Source organism: Scatophagus argus, chromosome 2 (assembly GCF_020382885.2).
Source record: "Scatophagus argus isolate fScaArg1 chromosome 2, fScaArg1.pri, whole genome shotgun sequence".
In the NCBI taxonomy this organism is placed as follows: Eukaryota; Metazoa; Chordata; class Actinopteri; family Scatophagidae; genus Scatophagus; species Scatophagus argus.
In genome coordinates this window covers 27,717,267-27,733,524 of record NC_058494.1, presented here as the reverse complement: position 1 = coordinate 27,733,524, position 16,258 = coordinate 27,717,267, and the positions used below count along the sequence as shown (strand labels likewise).

The window sequence follows — 16,258 nt, the reverse complement described above, 5'->3', positions numbered from 1 at the left end:
TATAGCCAGCAGATTAATCAGTAAAGACAGTAAATGGTGGTTACAGTCCAAATATTTGGTTTGCCCTGTTTGTGAGATAAAACAAGCAATCTGAGGACATCACTTTGGGCTCTGAAATGTTGCTGAATATATTTCACTGTTTTGAAGCATTTTACAGACTGTCAAACTATCATAGCAAAATGTGGATAATTAAAATCAATTTTATCAATTTATCAATCAATTTCCAAACTCAGCTAAATGTTGTAAGTTCTGTTTTGTTGTACGATTTGCTCACACGCAATAGTTTGTATGAATGTTTAAAAGGGTTCCACTGACAATTTTTCTAATTATGTATTCTAATATACTTTACTGTGTGTTTTCAGAAAGTTAACAAATCAAGTATTCTTTTTACTTCCGCTTAAATAAAATTTCACTTTTGAAACGTGTCCTTGTGTTAGTGCAAGTAAAGGAATTGAATCAGAATCAGAATTCCTTTATTAATCCCTGAAGGGAAATTCTTGTTCTTACAGACATTGCACATGCAGTATTCCCCACCAAGAAAGGTGAAAAGCGAAGAGTATAAAAATAGGATAAACAAAAACTAAAATCTCAAAGTACAGGTATTTACAATGTGTTCAATTTTTTTTAAGAAAATTTAAAAATACAGGTATGTACATGTGTAAAAACAATATGTACATTGTATATATAAAGTGAGTGTGTCCGTCACAGTGCAGAGCTTAGCAGTTTGATGGCGACAGACAGGAATGATTTCCTGTGTCGCTCTGTGGTGCATCGTGGGAGTCTGAGTCTGTGGCTGAACGAGCTCCTGTAGCCAATCAGCACATTGTGGAGAGGGTGAGAGGGAAAGTCCAGCATCCTCCTCTCAGACACCACTGTCAGAGAGTCCAGTTCCTCTCCCACAACATGGCGGCCTTCTTAATGATTCGAATATTTCTTCCACTGCAGGTAAAAAGATCTATAGGCCTACCACCATAATGCCGTTAAAATAGTGTTACGTATTTATAGACAGCATCCAACAAAACTGTCCAGAATATGATTCACAAGAACAGCTTTAACAGCTTCAACTCAGTTTTCCTCCTGGCCTGCAGGTGGCGATAGCGCACACAGCCTGTTAAAGCAGCAGCCGGCGGTACCGGCGCCAGCAGCGTGTGTTTCCTGTTGTACATGAGCGGTGTGAGTGGTGAGGAGGTGAGTTTAGTATTTATTCTCCTTTGTTTTAGACTCATGTGCCTGGAGCTCCGCCGAATCGCTCAGACAGATGAAGACTGTCTTGTGTTTAAGTTTATATTACACCGCACTGTATTGAAAGGCGAGATAGCTAACTGCTGCTAGGCTAACTTCACGATAAGAATGAATGTAGCGTTAGCTAACGTTTAGCAAACGTATGCTAATAGTAGCTTAAACAGCGAATCTTACTAAAGCCACATAATAAACATTAAAAACACCAATTTTGGAAGGGAAATTCATTGATAAAAACATTAGTTGTGTGAGAAAGCTCCAGCTAGCAGCTTCTCCGTGGTATCGCGATATCCTCAGGTTTATAGTAAAACTTTGTGGACATGTTTTCATGTTATATTAGTATGTATCAGAAGCTAAACTTGACAAATGGACTTGATGAAGGAGTTAACCTGCTCTCTTGTTGTTTTGTCAGACACCATCATGGATATCCGACCAAACCACACAATTTACATCAACAACATAAATGACAAAGTCAAGAAAGAAGGTACGTGTGCGTTGATTTACGGCGTTTGGTGTCTAGCGTGAGTTTATAACCCGAAGTCCGCATGGACGACGCCAAGTTAGTGAATGAAACTTTGCGTTGAGGAGATGTTGCAGTCACGTTGAAACAGCTGTGTGTGTGTGTGTGTGGTGTGGTGTGTGTGTTGATGTGTGTGTGCCTCTGGTCTTCCTCCCGCAGAGCTGAAGCGTTCGCTGTACGCGCTCTTCTCTCAGTTCGGGCAGATAATCGACATCGTGGCCTTGAAGACCATGAAGATGAGGGGACAGGCCTTCGTGGTCTTCAAGGAGCTCACCGCCGCCACCAACGCGCTGAGGCAACTCCAGGGCTTCCCCTTCTACAACAAGCCCATGGTAGGCTGAGGATGGTGAAAGTGACATATTTTGTCATTGGAGGGAACTCACTCCAACGAAATTTGTGCTCTGCATTTAACCCACCCAAGTGACGTGCACACACACACAGCAAACCCGGGGCAGTGGGCGACCGCGTGCAGCGCCCGGGGAGCAGTGGGGGTTAGGTACCTTGCTCAAGGGTACCTCAGCCATGGACACCGGTACGGGGAATCGAACCAGCGATCCACCGGTTACGGGTCCAGGCGATGCTGTTTCGGTCGACATGTTGTTTATGTGTGTCGGTCTGATAGCACGCGGGATATCAACCCTGAAACCAAACAGGCGTTTTACTGCACAAACCTTTGTTGTCACTCGTTATTCACTAGTTGAAGAGGCAGGATGCGTTCACGTCTGCCTAGAGACGCGTGGATGCAGAAGGTGTGCGGCTGTTTTACTGTTTGTGTGTGATTATCGGCACAGTCACAACCTCGGCTGTCTTTTAGTCACGTTGGCTTCTTTCAGCTGACTGCTGTGCTGTCGTCCTGCAGAGGATACAGTACGCAAAGACCGACTCCGAGGTCATCGCCAAGGGGAAAGGCACGTACGGCGACAAGGAGAAAAAGAAGGACAAGAAGAAGAAAGCCCAGGAGCCGCCGGCCAGCATGACAAAGAAACCAGCGGCGGTGAGTCGGCGGTCATCAGAGTCTCAGATACTTTGATTTGAAAGAGTTTTTTCTAATGTTGTACTTTAAGATGCCAGCAAATGTTTCATATTTTTTATTGAGGAATGACTGTCTTATGTAGCAATAAAGCAGCTGCTTGATTGGCCTGTTGGTTTGTGTGTTTGCAGGGATCGGCAGCACCTGTGCACTCACCTGCAGTACAGGTAAGAGCAGCGCGTTGGCGTTTTTACAGACACAACGTTATTGAAATGTTTGATTTTTTGGGTTGTGAAATCTTTTAATTTGACAGGAGTTTCACAAACTGATCAATCGAAGCTCCTCTGAAACGTGTTTATGCTGACAGAGCAGATTTTAGATTCACACACACTGAGACCCCAGCTGACCCAGAACCGGACCTGAGCCGGTCCAGCCGGGTCAAACTGTGTCCCTCGTGAGGTCGGCAGTCTTAGTCAGCGTCTCCGTCTTTGACAGCTGATCTCTGTTGTCGTCTCAGGTGCCGGACAACCCGCCAAACTACATCCTGTTCCTCACTAACCTGCCCGAAGAGACCAACGAGATGATGCTGTCCATGCTGTTCAACCAGTGAGTCCACTGTCAGCACTGTGTGTGTGTGTGTGTGTGTGTGTGTTGCAGTCTTCGTGGGTAACTGATTAAATTTTAGTGTGAAAACTTGTTTTAAGGTTCGGGTTCAGTGATGGTTCTGGTTCGTTTGTCTGCAGGAAGTGGATGTGAGTCTGTGTAATGTCCCCGTGTGTGTGTGTGTTGACGGTGGTGTTTTTGTCCTCGGCAGGTTTCCGGGTTTCAAAGAGGTGCGGCTCGTCCCGGGAAAACACGACATCGCCTTTGTGGAGTTTGAAAGCGACACGCAGGCAGGCGTGGCTAAGGACGCGCTGCAGGGCTTCAGGATCACGGCGACCTGCGCCATGAAGATCACATACGCCAAGAAGTAGTTTGACCTCTGGACACAAAGAGACTCTGAGCGTGAGGGGGACGGACGTCCACGTCCCTGGATTTCAGTCGTGTTTCGGGATCCTTTCGTTTTGTTTGTGAATCGTCCAGAGCTTTTGGTTTTTGCTTTGTGTTTGCAGAGCGGCGTGCTGCCGTGTGTTGGGAGGATCTCTGGCCTCCATCTTGTTTTGTAAAATAAAAGTCTTTTACAGAACTGCTGCCTTGAACATCAGTTTTCCTTCAGCCTCTCAGGAGCAAACATCAGTTCCACATGGGCTGAACACCAAATCCGCTTTGACCTTTGGATAAAAATGAGATCAGATGAGGAGAATCTGCGTCTTTAGTGCCTTTTTGGTGTTCTGTGTGTGTGTGTGTGTGTGTGTGTGTGTGTGTGTGTTCAGGAGCTGCTGATGTTCTGCACCGACACGTCAGTCAGCGTTTGTTAGGGGACTATTTTCAGTGGCGGATGAATCTAATTAAGGTCTGTTTAAAATGCCTGTCCTTGATTCAGTGGAGAGAAATTCATTTTAAGCTTCTTTTAGTGTCTGACAGCATCAGACTGAGGGGGTCTTAACATCTAGAAGGTCCGATTCTGCGCTTCCTGTTTCTACGTGTTCTCAGCTCGCACTCGCTCAGAGAAAATCTGTAACTGAAAGCTGTTCTGCCTTCACGCACGAGACTTTGGCTCGTATTTCTTCCCAGTGGCGTCGATGTACTTGGACGCAAACCGAGTCCTGCTGACAGCGAGGACCATGTTTCAGTTTGTCGTTTCCAGCTCGTTTATGTGACCAGAGGAGAGTTATTGATCGGCCGGCGGTCAAACGGGCCCACACTTCATCACCGTGTGAAGTGTTAATCACCAGGCAGACGACAGCAGGCGCTTATGGGACACCAGAGGAGGTTCTTTACTGTGCAGGTCCTCGGGGTGATGGATTTCACTGGAACACGTCTCAGCATAAACCACTTCAGGTTTGTGTCGCTGCTTTATCTCTTCACTCTGTTCATCCGTCACTTTGGCAGCAGTCTGATCAAAACCAAATATCAATCTCATGTCTAACTCATTTATGGCCTCATGCTGAGACTCTGCGACAGACGCTCAGCTCGCTCCATCAGACGGCGGTTTGAGCAGTACGTCTGCTCGTTCTGTGACAGCCCAGGACTCTGTCTGTCATCCTGCCAAAGCCGACCCGGACTGAGGGAGGACGACACGTGGGCCATAATGGATCAGCGTTGCGTCACCAGCAGAAGACAAACAGCTTTCATCTTCTGACGCATTGGATCACACAACACGTGAAATGAAAGGACAACACGGACACGATGACCGTCTTCTCTGTGCTCCGGACTCTGGGACAGATTTATGTTCCCACAGGGTGAACCACTGGGGAGGCCTGTTGTCTGAAATGGAATATAATATTCATAATCAAGTTTTCCTTGTGCGTAAGCGTTGCTGCCACCAGGCGGGACTTTTGTCCTGAAGACTTGATTTACAGAACAGAGGAGGAAGCTCATCTGCCATTGTGCAACCACAACAGGAAGAGGGTTTGTTTTCCCAGGTAGCCATGGAAGAACCAGAGTGCACTATGTGGACAAAAGTATTGAGACATCTGCCCATCAGAATCAGAATTCCTTTATCACATCACACCAACAGGGACTGTAATGACGTCTCATTGTAAACACACAGACAGCTTTGCAGCTCTAACAGCTTCCACTCTTCTGTGAAGGCTTTCCACAACATGTTGGAGTGTTTCTGTGGGAATTTGTGCCCATTCATGCAGTAGAGCATTTGTGAGGTCACACACTGATGTTGGACCAAAAGGCCTGGCTCACAATCTCCGTTCCAGTTCATCCCAAAGGTGTTGGATGGGGTTGAGGTCAGGGCTCTGTGTGGGCCAGTCAAGTTCTTCCACACCAAACTCATCCAACCATGTCTTTATGGAGCTTTGCTTTGTGCACTGGGGCTCAGTCATGCTGGAATAGAAAAGGGCCTTCAACAAACTGTTGCCACAAAGTTGGAAGCAACAGAGGAGGCAAAGAAGAAGAAGAAGTAGGAGAGAAGTCTGTTACCCCGTTGACTTGTGTCTCTGTTTACCTGAGAAGTTTAAAAAACTAAACCAGAAGCAAAAGAAACAAATATGAGTTTAGAAAATGTTTTCTAAGTTTGTCAGACTCACTCCAGGACAAACAGTTTAGTAGAAATGAAGACAAACTGAAACATCAGGACTTTGCTCTGAAAATGATCATCGTCTCCTCTTGGTCTTCAGCCACAGATAAAGCAGAGGTCGTCCCCGAGACGAGACCTCCGTCCTGTCTGATGTGGGTCTATGATAACAAAGCCAGCAGGACCTGAGCTCTGATCTGAGGTCAGTGTGGGTTTACTCAGCTGTATCGCCGCTCTGCTGGAGGTGATTGTTCTGGTCTGAAGTGTTTTTCTGCACAGACGAGTCCATCTCAGCGGAGACCTTGAGAACTAATGACGGATGTGTCCCCAAAAGTCACCGTCTCACATCAGCCAGCCGCTTTGGCTTGTGATCCCTCACAGTAAACCAGTGCTTACTCACACGGCGTCGAAACACTGTGGTGTGAATCTACGGCAGCACAGCCGACGTTCAAAGGAGCAGTTTGACAAGAGCGAATCTCCTGAGCTCAGAAACTCACGCTTTAATGGCCGCAGAGGTCATTTAACATGGCAGAGTCTGCTCTTACAGTTGGTGCGTTATAGCGCATTATAACTTAGCTGAAAATTTTTATTTAGATTTTGTTTGTCACAAAACAAAGGCTTAAATTTCTTAACACGGAAACTGACAAAGGAAGGCGTTGCTGCTGATTGGCTCAGGCCGGTGTGTGGGCGGGAACTTGACACCACAGCTCCACCTCCCGATCACTACTGCACAGACTCTGGCTCCATATGACATCACCAGAACAAGATGGCAGCACTCGTATCAGGATATTTTGACTTTACTTTAGTACAGTAGGAGGAAGTGACGACATGTTGACAATCTTTATATACAGTATGTCTCTTCAGAATCACTGAGCACATGCCAACACATTTTGATCCATAGTTATTGATTGATTGATTGATTTTTTACAACTTAGATGCTTTCCTAGCTGTCAGATATGGATACTGTATTGTTTTGTGGTATTGAAAAAGTATTGATACTGCAATAATCGTAATAACTGGTAGAGATTGGGCTTTATACTTTAAACTGCTGTGTAGCTAATATATTGCTTTTATATTTTTTACATTTCTTATTCATATTTTGTGTTAATAAACCAGTCTCTAGATGTATCAGATAAATGTATTAAAGTTCTCATTTTCACCCATCAGTGATTTACAGGCTGGACGTCAGAGTGTCCTCCAGGTGAGTCCGGACGAACCTGCGCCGTCTGCACGTCCGGACGGAGAAAATGTGTGTGTGTGTGTGTGTGTGTCGCCGTGGTGAACGCGCCTCGCGCTCCCGCGGACATTCAGCGGAGCGGAGCGCGCGGAGCAGCAGCCTCAGGTCGGTGTCACAGCTTATTGGACATGTGGTGTCTTCATGGGGACGTGTTTGACGTGGGGTTTGGTGGCGGGACTCCGCTCTCAACACTTTATGTGAGACTTTGTCCAACACGTGAGTTTGACCAAATATTTGCTCTCAGATTTTCAGCTGCTGCAGTTTTTTGTCGTTACGCTCGTTTATTTCTTGAAGATCTAAACACTTTGTACCGACTGCTGCTTCTCAGGAGGTTCCCAAAGTCTGGTCCGAGGACCCTAACGTGTCCGGAGAGAATTCAACTAATGTAAAATTATTAGAAGAAAAATCTAATATTTTGGTATTAGATCATTTTATTTTACTCTGCAGGTCTCAGTGATCCACTGTGACTCTGACTCAAAGTGTTCATTTAATGTGCAGATATTATATCTTTATCTTTAGACATTTTGATTTAGAAACATAAACTGGATGTTGGAAACTGGAGGAGTCTTTGTTTTAATGTGATTTCTGCGTGTGCGCGCGTGTGTGTGCGCGCGCGCGTGTGTGTTGTCTCAAGTGTTTGACGCAGTTTTTAAATCGAACCTGGATCAGGATCAGTTCTGCTGGTCAAACGTGTTTACACATAGAAGGGGTCTGAGTCCAGCTGCTCTTCAAGCGCTTAAAGGGACAGTTCACCCCAAAACATCTGTTCCCTCGTCCTGTGCTGTTTGTCCGTCCACATAGTTTTGCTGCGAGCTGCAGAGTTTAGGAGGTCTCGTCTGCCGTCTCGTGAGGACGATGGAACCAGAGGACGCTTCACTCGAGGTGCTCAGGGACGCACAAAATAGAAATAAATAAAAGCTGATAGCAGAGGATGGTTTCGATCCATCGACCTCTGGGTTATGGGCCCAGCACGCTTCCGCTGCGCCACTCTGCTATTGTTCACCCCAGATGGGACTCGAACCCACAATCCCTGGCTTAGGAGGCCAGTGCCTTATCCATTAGGCCACTGGGGCTTGATGTTGGGGCTGGGATTCATTTGTTGAATCGGTCGTTGCGGCACTAAAATGTATAAATAAGAAGGACTAAATGGACGTAACAGCACAGCGTGTGAAGGTCGGGCTGCCGGGCTGCAGGTCTGTAACCGCCATGTGAACACGGCTGTATGTACTGTATGTACTGTATGTACTGGATGTACTGTATGTACTGTATGTACTGTATGTACTGTATGTACTGTATGTACTGGACAAATACACATGTATACTTGAGGTTCTCCGTTCACGCCAACACAATGAAAAGGTTGAGGTCAACTTTACAACCACAACTGCAAAACTGATCTGAACTTTGGAGATGGAAGCGCATCATCATAACTTTAATGTGAGGAGTCCAAACTGTGAGTGCAGTCGGTTTCTGAACAGTCCTGCGTATTATGTGACTTAAGAAATGTGCCAGATAACACGTCCTTTATGTCACCTGTTGCCACACGCCTGCACACACGCCTGCACACACACCTGCACACACGCCTGCACACACACGTACCGAGAGTCGGTTTGCAAGCCCTCGCATTAAACTTTGCTCTCTCTCCACTGTGCGTTTCATTGAACAGAAAACTGCCACCACAAACGGTTTCCATCTAATCTGGTCTAACGGGACCTTCAGCCGCTGTGGTTCTGTCATTAACCGAGTGATGATTCATTTACTGCTGGACTTCACTTTAAAAAAGGAAAAGGAAGATCCGTCACGAGAGCAGAGCCCAAGTCAAGTGGGCCCACTTGGACTCTGTGAAGTCTGCGTCGGAGCTTTAAAAGCGTTTGTCAGACATCACGGCTGACATGAAACATTCCTCAGGCTGGGGACAAACCTAACAAGTAGACGACATCAACACGGTAACCCGGCAACAACAGGCGGCAACACTACGACAACGATGCACCTACAAAGTCCGAGCCAACGCGTGTGAGGTTACACCGAGCAGCCAAAGAGCCGTCAGACACCACATCTGGAGTCTGTATGTGTGTGAGAGACGACTGTGTTCGCTCAGGACATCTGGCTGACGCCTGAGGAGGACGTTCAAGCACAACTGGGCTGATATTCAGTTGTTCTCTCACTGCGACCCACTGAGGTTCGTTCCTTTTTCTGTGCCTCAGAACTCAGCTTTAGGCCAAAAGCTGTTAAAGGAACAGTTCAACCAAAACTGAAAATGGTGGGTGTGGCTGAGGGGTTAATGACTGGAGTTTTGGGTGACCTGTTCCTTTAAAGCCACAGCAGAAAGTGTCTGACTGTCAAGAACACAATGTTGATTTGTTTTCTTTCCGTTTCAGACGCTTCTACTGAGCATGTTGTCCTGATCCAAAATGGACGACCCGACCAACAGCAGCTTGACTCTAACTGACTACTTCCTGGCCGGCGACGGCCTGGACTACGAGATTCCTGTGGACGAGATCCCGGACACCACGCAGGGCTTGGCCTTCTTCGTGGCCACCATCATCATCGCTGTGGTCCTGGTGGGCATCATGTTGGTCTGTGGAGTTGGAAACTGCCTGTTCATCGCCAGCCTCGCCCGCTACAAGCAGCTCCGCAACCTGACCAACCTGCTGATCGCCAACCTGGCCGTGTCGGACGTGCTGGTGGCGGCCGTGTGCTGTCCCTTCCTGCTCGACTACTACGTGGTGAAGCAGCTGTCGTGGGATCACGGCCTGCTGCTGTGCGCCTCCACCAACTACCTGCGCACCGTCTCCCTCTACGTGTCCACCAACGCACTGCTGGCCATCGCTGTGGACAGGTGGGTCCACCTGCACCTTCAGCAGACACAGCGTAGGCTGAGATTTCAAATATTACTAGAAATATTTAAATGTGATCTGGTGGAAAATCAGCTCATGGGTCCAAGAACTGAAAGTATTTTACCGGACTTTCATGTCTGTAACCCACAGAAGACAATCCACAAATCTAAAAAGTATGAGGACGGTGTTCTGTGGGTAACAATCAATAAAGTACATTAAAAGTTTCCATACAAAGAACGAGCTCTAAGATTTTGGTGCAGATAGCGCCACCGTCTGGCTTGTGGCAGAGCAATATGTTTTAACTATATTAGAGCGAAAAGGCCCTTTTCTATTCCAGCATGACTGTGCCCCAGTGCACAAAGCAAAGCTCCATAAAGACATGGTTGGATGAGTTTGGTGTGGAAGAACTTGACTGGCCCACACAGAGCCCTGACCTCAACCCCATCCAACACCTTTGGGATGAACTGGAACGGAGATTGTGAGCCAGGCCTTTTGGTCCAACATCAGTGTGTGACCTCACAAATGCTCTACTGCATGAATGGGCACAAATTCCCACAGAAACACTCCAACATGTTGTGGAAAGCCTTCACAGAAGAGTGGAAGTTGGTTTATGATCACCTGAAACTAAGACTTGTTGTGTTGCTGTTAGGTTTGGAAACGTTCATGGCTAAAAGACACAGCAGCTGCAGCAGTCGACTTGTTGTCTGATTGATTTCAGTTTCCTCAGACCCTCAGCTTCATTTCAAGCACGTTACAGGAGTCATACCTTGGCTCAGTGATTGTCACATGTCCCAGTCTGTTCATCACATCCCCAGGTCTCCCGGGCCTCGTGGTTATCTGTTTACCTTCAATGAATCTTGTTTGGAAGCTGATCGATGAGCTCTAGCAGTCTGTGGTCACAGAGCAGTGAATAAACAGACGCTGAAGTTTAGTCCTCAGAGCCAACACAGTCAGAAATGATGAAATACATCTGCTCAAGGTGACCGTCCGCCTGTGTGTGTGTGTGTGTGTGTGTGTGTGTGTTGACCTTTTCAAATGCAGTGCCCATTTTAATAAACCCGCCGGCCACGTCCACACCTGAGATGTCCTGTTGAGCCATTGTATGTTTTCACTGGTTGATTTTAAAGCTGTTTGGCAGAATGGTGCGATGCTGGTTTACTGAGGAGCTTCAGAAATGTTTTGTGGACTAAGAAAACCCCCTGATTTCTCATCAGCATGCGGGTGAGCAGATACAGACTGAAGTTTCCTTTCTGGCTGAACTGTTCCTTTACGTAGAGCTAGCTCAGTGCCTGGCAGCTCCGGCGTGGTAGCGTAACATGGAAAATCTATGACTTCATGTTTGGAACCATCAAGCATCAGTTGTGTCTGCTGAGATGAAAGGTCCTGAGAGGGGATGAAGGTGCTGGAGGAGAAGTCACAGATTCATAAAAATCATTCATCGATGTGTTTATTGAATTTCATGGCAACCTGCTTGCTAGAATATTTCGTGGTAATTTCTACTCCCGTGTTCTCTATTCCTTCTTTTATTTTCTCCATTTTACTTTCTTTCCTTTGCTTCACACATTTCTTAATGTGCTCCTTCATCTTTTCTCTCCCATCCTCTTTCATGTTCCAACCCCATTAACAGCCCCCCCCCCCCACCCACACACACACACACACACACACACACACACACACACACACACACACACACACACACACACACACACACACACACCCCTACACCCCTCCCTCCCCCGGCTGCTCCTCATCACCTTCATGCTTTAATCCTCCTGCTTGGAGCTTGTCGGCTGTGCTGTATGTGTGCAGGGACCAGCCGACGTTCTTCTTCGTCTGGTTTATTTGTGATAATAACAAACAACAGCGAGGCAGACAACATGGCAGCTCTCCTGCTGTTCGACACTGTACTCCTGCACAAATCTTTCTCACTTTGGTGATGCCTGCCTTGTCATGCCACTAGCAGGTTAAAGTGTCCAACGCTGTGGACCATGACAGGAGACATCTGTCCTGTCTGGCTCAGAGTACATGAAAGCATGCAAAAATGCAATGTTAGCATGTGCTATAGCGTGCTAATCCCATGTTGATGTATGTCATTAAGACGGCAATATTGCACAGCAGATGTTAGCCTCCCAGTTGTAAGTCTGAGTCAGAGATGTTATTATTTTATAATAGTTATCGTTTGACCAAAAGAACAATAGAAGCGTCTCTAACATAGCTGTGGCTGCAAAATGACTGTAGGCCCTCCAGTGATGGCAGGTCCAACATTGACTCTAATTGTCCTTCTTTAAAGGTGACTACACAGTTTATTTGTCAGGATTCAGACTTGTTAACAAATCACTCCAGTGAAGCGACACAGTAAAGGTCAGCTCACCTTTGTTTATTCAGATTCAGATTTATCTGAGCAGTCTGGGGAACTGAACCTTACAGTCACAAGCTCAATTCCTAAATAAAAACCGTGTTATTGTTGGGTTTTTAACCAAGCCAGCACTAACCGTCTGTGAGCGAGTTAGCTAGCTTGGAGGACCCTGTGACTGACTACCAACATGCTAACATGTTCCTGTCTGGCTAATACCTAAATCTGACCCGGATACAGCAAGGCTATTTTTGATTGGCTGTTCGGTAGCTTTATCCTATTTGATCGGCTGGTGCGTGACAGGCGCCTTCTGAGCTCTGGGGGGAACCTGAGTTTCAAGTCGAGCTGACGTCTTGAAAGCCTACAGAAGCAACTGTTGTTACTCTGAAGACAGGTGAGGTCTACATTCACCCTGATGCTGTCTTTCCTTCTGCAGGTACATGGCTATCCTCTACCCTCTGAGGCCTCGTATGAAGCACCAGACGGCATATTGTGTGATTCTGACGGTTTGGATCGTCCCCGTCTTCATCTCAATCCCCTCTGCCTACATGGCCTCTGAGATGACATACCCACATGTGGGAGGTCGCACCTACAAGACGTTCTGTGCTCAGATCTGGCCTGTGGACCAGCAGATTTACTACCGCTCCTACTTCCTCCTCATCTTCACTCTACAGTTCATTGGCCCCGTGGGCGTCATGGCTGTGTGCTACATCAGGATCTCCAGGGAGCTGTGGTTTAAGGATGTTCCAGGTTTTCAGACGGAGCAGATCAGGAAGAGGCTCAAAAGGCGTCGGAGGACCGTGGTGGTGTTGATTCTGGTGCTGGTCGCCTACGTCTTGTGCTGGGCGCCATACTACGGCTTTGCCCTGCTGCGGGACTTCTACCCCACCCTCATATCCAGAGACAGGAACTCCCTGGTGGCCTTCTACATCATCGAGTGCATCGCCATGAGCAACGGGGTCATCAACACCCTCTGCTTTATGAGTGTCCGAAACAACAACAAGCACCTGAAGAAGGCGGACAGGTTCCCACTGAGGCTGGTGACTTTTGTGGCTGCTAAGTCGGTGGATGAAGGGGAGGCACGGACCTCCTCCTTCCGAGTGACGGAGGATGTGGAGGGAGCTCGAAGGCTAAACATCTAACAAACAGCCTCTGGATCTGCTGCAGCTTCAGTGTCTGCGTCACAGAGGAGCACAGCGTGGGAGTTTCCAGCCCGTATCACCAGACCAGAGGTGGTGGTGCCTCCAACAGGCTAAGGCAGCCACTGAAGCATACAGCTTGGACAGCGAAGAAGAGACCCGGGGGCCATATTTGTAGTTCTGTTTCTGAACAGCTGGGCACAGTTTGTGGATTGAAACTTTCACCCTGGACAAACATGTTGTTGTACTGGACAGACAGACACCTGAGCCTCAGAAGATGGCGGGTCACAGGTAAAAGTTAAGGTTCACACCCAGAAGTCTGCGTGGAGTGCTGGGGTCACATCAGGTGAACATACATAAATGTGGGTGTGTGGTAATTAACAATACACCCTCAGCCAATCACATGTGGGGTCTCATTGATGTGAAAAGAGGAAGTTGGATTAACAGGCCGGTCTGAGGTGTGTAGCAGTGTGTGCTGTCTGTTTCCTGTTGCTAATTAGGTTCATTTTTCTTCCCCTGTACAGATTATAGCCCCAAAGGCTTAATGATTTTTTGATGGGGGTCATTGATCCTTTCCAGATTTAAGATTCATCCAGAGAGACTTTCAAACTGCGACTCTTAGATTTTGCCACACTTGTCCACTGCCACTAGACGCTGTTGACCATCATCATCATCACTGAGTGAATGCAACACGTCAGCTGCCGGAGTCACAACACAAACAAGTGATCTGACTTGAGATCAGTTGCTTCCTGTGATCGACCTCTGGACATCTGCAAACAGCAGGCTGTGAGTGCTTCACAATAAGGCGTTTTGGCTCATCTCATGGAGCCTTTTACTGTGATGCTAGCACATATTAATCATACTTCAGATCTTCTTAGCAGGACTTTCACTTGCAGTGAGTATTTTCACAATGTGGTGCTTAAGTGAAGGACCTCAATGCTTGTTTCACCGCTGCCCTTTAGACTTCTTGTGCTGCTGTTTTATGTGACGTTTCCCTCCGGGAATCAATAACATTAGAGTTGTCCTGCTTTTAGTTTTATTTTGATGAGTGAAGTGTGTACAAAGCTTCCACCTATTGGCATGCAGAACTTTTAATAGCTGCATTCGATTATATATACAGAGTTTTGTTTTTTTTATCCCAGGGAAACACGGCTTCTCGCTAACCTCTGTGTCAAATACAAGGTATATTACTCTTACATTAATGTGTATGTTGCATTTTACTGCTGCAAATGATTGAAGTTGAGTTCATTTTAACTACTTTATAGACTGTTGGCTGGTTAACTCCACTGCGTTGCATTATCTTCTATTAGATCATCATTTATACCAGCATCACATATATATTCCTCAGTTTTCATATTTATTAATCAAACTTTTTGCCTGGTCACATTGTGTTTGTCCTGAACTAAATGAATTTTTGTCTTTGGACACTTTTGACCACAGCGGCTGCCGTAAGGACGAATGCATGAAGTATAGATTGTTAGAACTTTGCTGATCCTTTAACTTTCTGTCCTCATTAGATTAAACACATTATTAAAGTGACTGACAGTCTGCATCTTTCTGCATGCTAACAGCTAAGACGGTAAACGTTACACCCGCTAAGATTCAACATGTTAGCTCTGTCGTTAGGAGAATTTTGTCACACTGCGGTGAGGTCTTGTTTTGGGTTTATGTCTCGTCATTTCCTGTTTTATTTTGAAAAGTCCAGGTTTGCCTTACTTTAGGATTTCTAGTTAGTCTTCTGTTTGTTTCTTTTTCCTGTGTAGGAGTGATTTTTGGTTACCTTTTAGATCATATATTTATTCACAGTTAGCTTATCCTCTTCTAGAGTGATTTTTTGTTCTTTGTTTTTTTTCCTAGTCTTGTTTTTGCCTCCTTTTGGAGTGATTTTTAGTTCTTTACAATCGCAACTCTTTTCTTAAGTAATTTTGCTTTTGTTTTTATGTCCTTTCAGATAATTAATGTTTCACAGCTTTAGGAGTAATTTCATAGCCTTTGTGTTATTGTCACTCCGCCTTGGGGAAGTCCAGGCTGATGTTAATAAAGTCTGCGTTTATTCTTACCTGCTCTGCGTCCGAGTCCTGCCCGAGTCGGAACTTGACAGATTTAGTGTCCAAGTGCGCCCTCAGAGTGATGCTAGCATGGCCGTAGCCTGTCAGCCTTATTTTTATTGTTTAATTTTGTTCCGTTTAACTGGTTAGCAAAGGGAAAAAAACCCTTTCAAAAATTGTTCGAGTTGAAATCGAGTTGAACGTATTTACATCCATTTTGTTGACTTTTTCTGTTTCTGAACTTGTGTTGCGCTGCCTACGGGTCCATAGCGTGTTTTTGCAGCTTTTCTTTAGTCTGTCTTTCTTAACAGCTGAAAAGTGACATCATGGTATTAAGACCAGTTTGAGTAATAGATCGAGTTTGAAGGCAGGGCTTGTCGGTGTCTGTATGTGAAGATGCAAATTCATGTGCCCTTCACATCATTATAACCTTTGATCTACTGTTTATGCAGTCCATTATTTGTTCTTATTTAATGGTGGTAAGAGAGAGAAGTAGAATTTTTTTCAGTTTATCTGTATTACATACAGATAAATCAAATTAAAAGTGGGAAAAACCGGAGCACCCGAGTAAACCTCACCTCCACAGCAGACGACGCACAAACACAGGAAGGCTCAGGACCTTCGCCTTCTGGTTGTGTGCTCGTGTGTGCACTCGCCTCGTTACTGATTATTCTCTGGACATCCTCAGTTATTGTTTTGACGCGTCTGTTAATCGATGACTCTTCCTCTGGGGCGACTGGTGACTGACAGCCCTCTCCCAAGTCTTCTGACTCCAGATCCACCACCTT

At 46.1% G+C, this 16,258-nt stretch overlaps 2 protein-coding genes and 1 non-coding gene across 5 annotated transcripts; 2 read left to right on the top strand and 1 right to left on the bottom strand.

Moving 5' to 3' along the window:
• The first annotated feature begins 1,080 nt into the window (after positions 1 to 1,080).
• On the top strand, positions 1,081 to 3,915 carry snrpb2 (small nuclear ribonucleoprotein polypeptide B2). 2 transcript variants are annotated; one of them, XM_046376294.1, is made up of 7 exons: positions 1,081 to 1,188; positions 1,652 to 1,723; positions 1,919 to 2,091; positions 2,619 to 2,753; positions 2,921 to 2,956; positions 3,247 to 3,335; positions 3,544 to 3,915. In XM_046376294.1, the coding sequence occupies exons 2-7, from the start codon at positions 1,660 to 1,662 to the stop codon at positions 3,701 to 3,703; spliced, it is 657 nt and encodes a 218-aa protein (XP_046232250.1). In that variant the 5' UTR covers positions 1,081 to 1,188; positions 1,652 to 1,659; the 3' UTR covers positions 3,704 to 3,915. The 2 variants fall into 2 exon arrangements, with proteins under 2 accessions (XP_046232250.1, XP_046232260.1); XM_046376304.1 differs by lacking the exon at positions 1,081 to 1,188 and adding an exon at positions 1,196 to 1,536.
• A 3,210-nt stretch (positions 3,916 to 7,125) lies between these two features.
• Positions 7,126 to 15,935, top strand: prokr1a (prokineticin receptor 1a). 2 transcript variants are annotated; one of them, XM_046376216.1, is made up of 3 exons: positions 7,126 to 7,312; positions 9,472 to 9,932; positions 12,720 to 15,935. In XM_046376216.1, exons 2-3 carry the CDS (start codon positions 9,505 to 9,507, stop codon positions 13,423 to 13,425), a joined length of 1,134 nt encoding a protein of 377 aa, XP_046232172.1. In that variant the 5' UTR covers positions 7,126 to 7,312; positions 9,472 to 9,504; the 3' UTR covers positions 13,426 to 15,935. The 2 variants fall into 2 exon arrangements, with proteins under 2 accessions (XP_046232172.1, XP_046232166.1); XM_046376210.1 differs by lacking the exon at positions 7,126 to 7,312 and adding an exon at positions 8,647 to 9,272.
• Positions 8,097 to 8,169, bottom strand: trnar-ccu. The gene has a single exon. It is a non-coding gene; the product is annotated as a tRNA-Arg (tRNA).
• Positions 15,936 to 16,258: the final 323 nt, after the last annotated feature.

Coding starts and splice junctions, on each gene's coding strand:
- snrpb2 (XM_046376294.1), top strand. CDS start 1,660: ATGGATATCCGACCAAACCACACAATTTACATCAACAACATAAATGAC. Junction 2,957..3,246: donor TGCACTCACCTGCAGTACAG/GTAAGAGCAGCG, acceptor TTGTCGTCTCAG/GTGCCGGACAACCCGCCAAA. Junction 3,336..3,543: donor CTGTCCATGCTGTTCAACCA/GTGAGTCCACTG, acceptor TGTCCTCGGCAG/GTTTCCGGGTTTCAAAGAGG.
- prokr1a (XM_046376216.1), top strand. CDS start 9,505: ATGGACGACCCGACCAACAGCAGCTTGACTCTAACTGACTACTTCCTG. Junction 9,933..12,719: donor CTGGCCATCGCTGTGGACAG/GTGGGTCCACCT, acceptor TTCCTTCTGCAG/GTACATGGCTATCCTCTACC.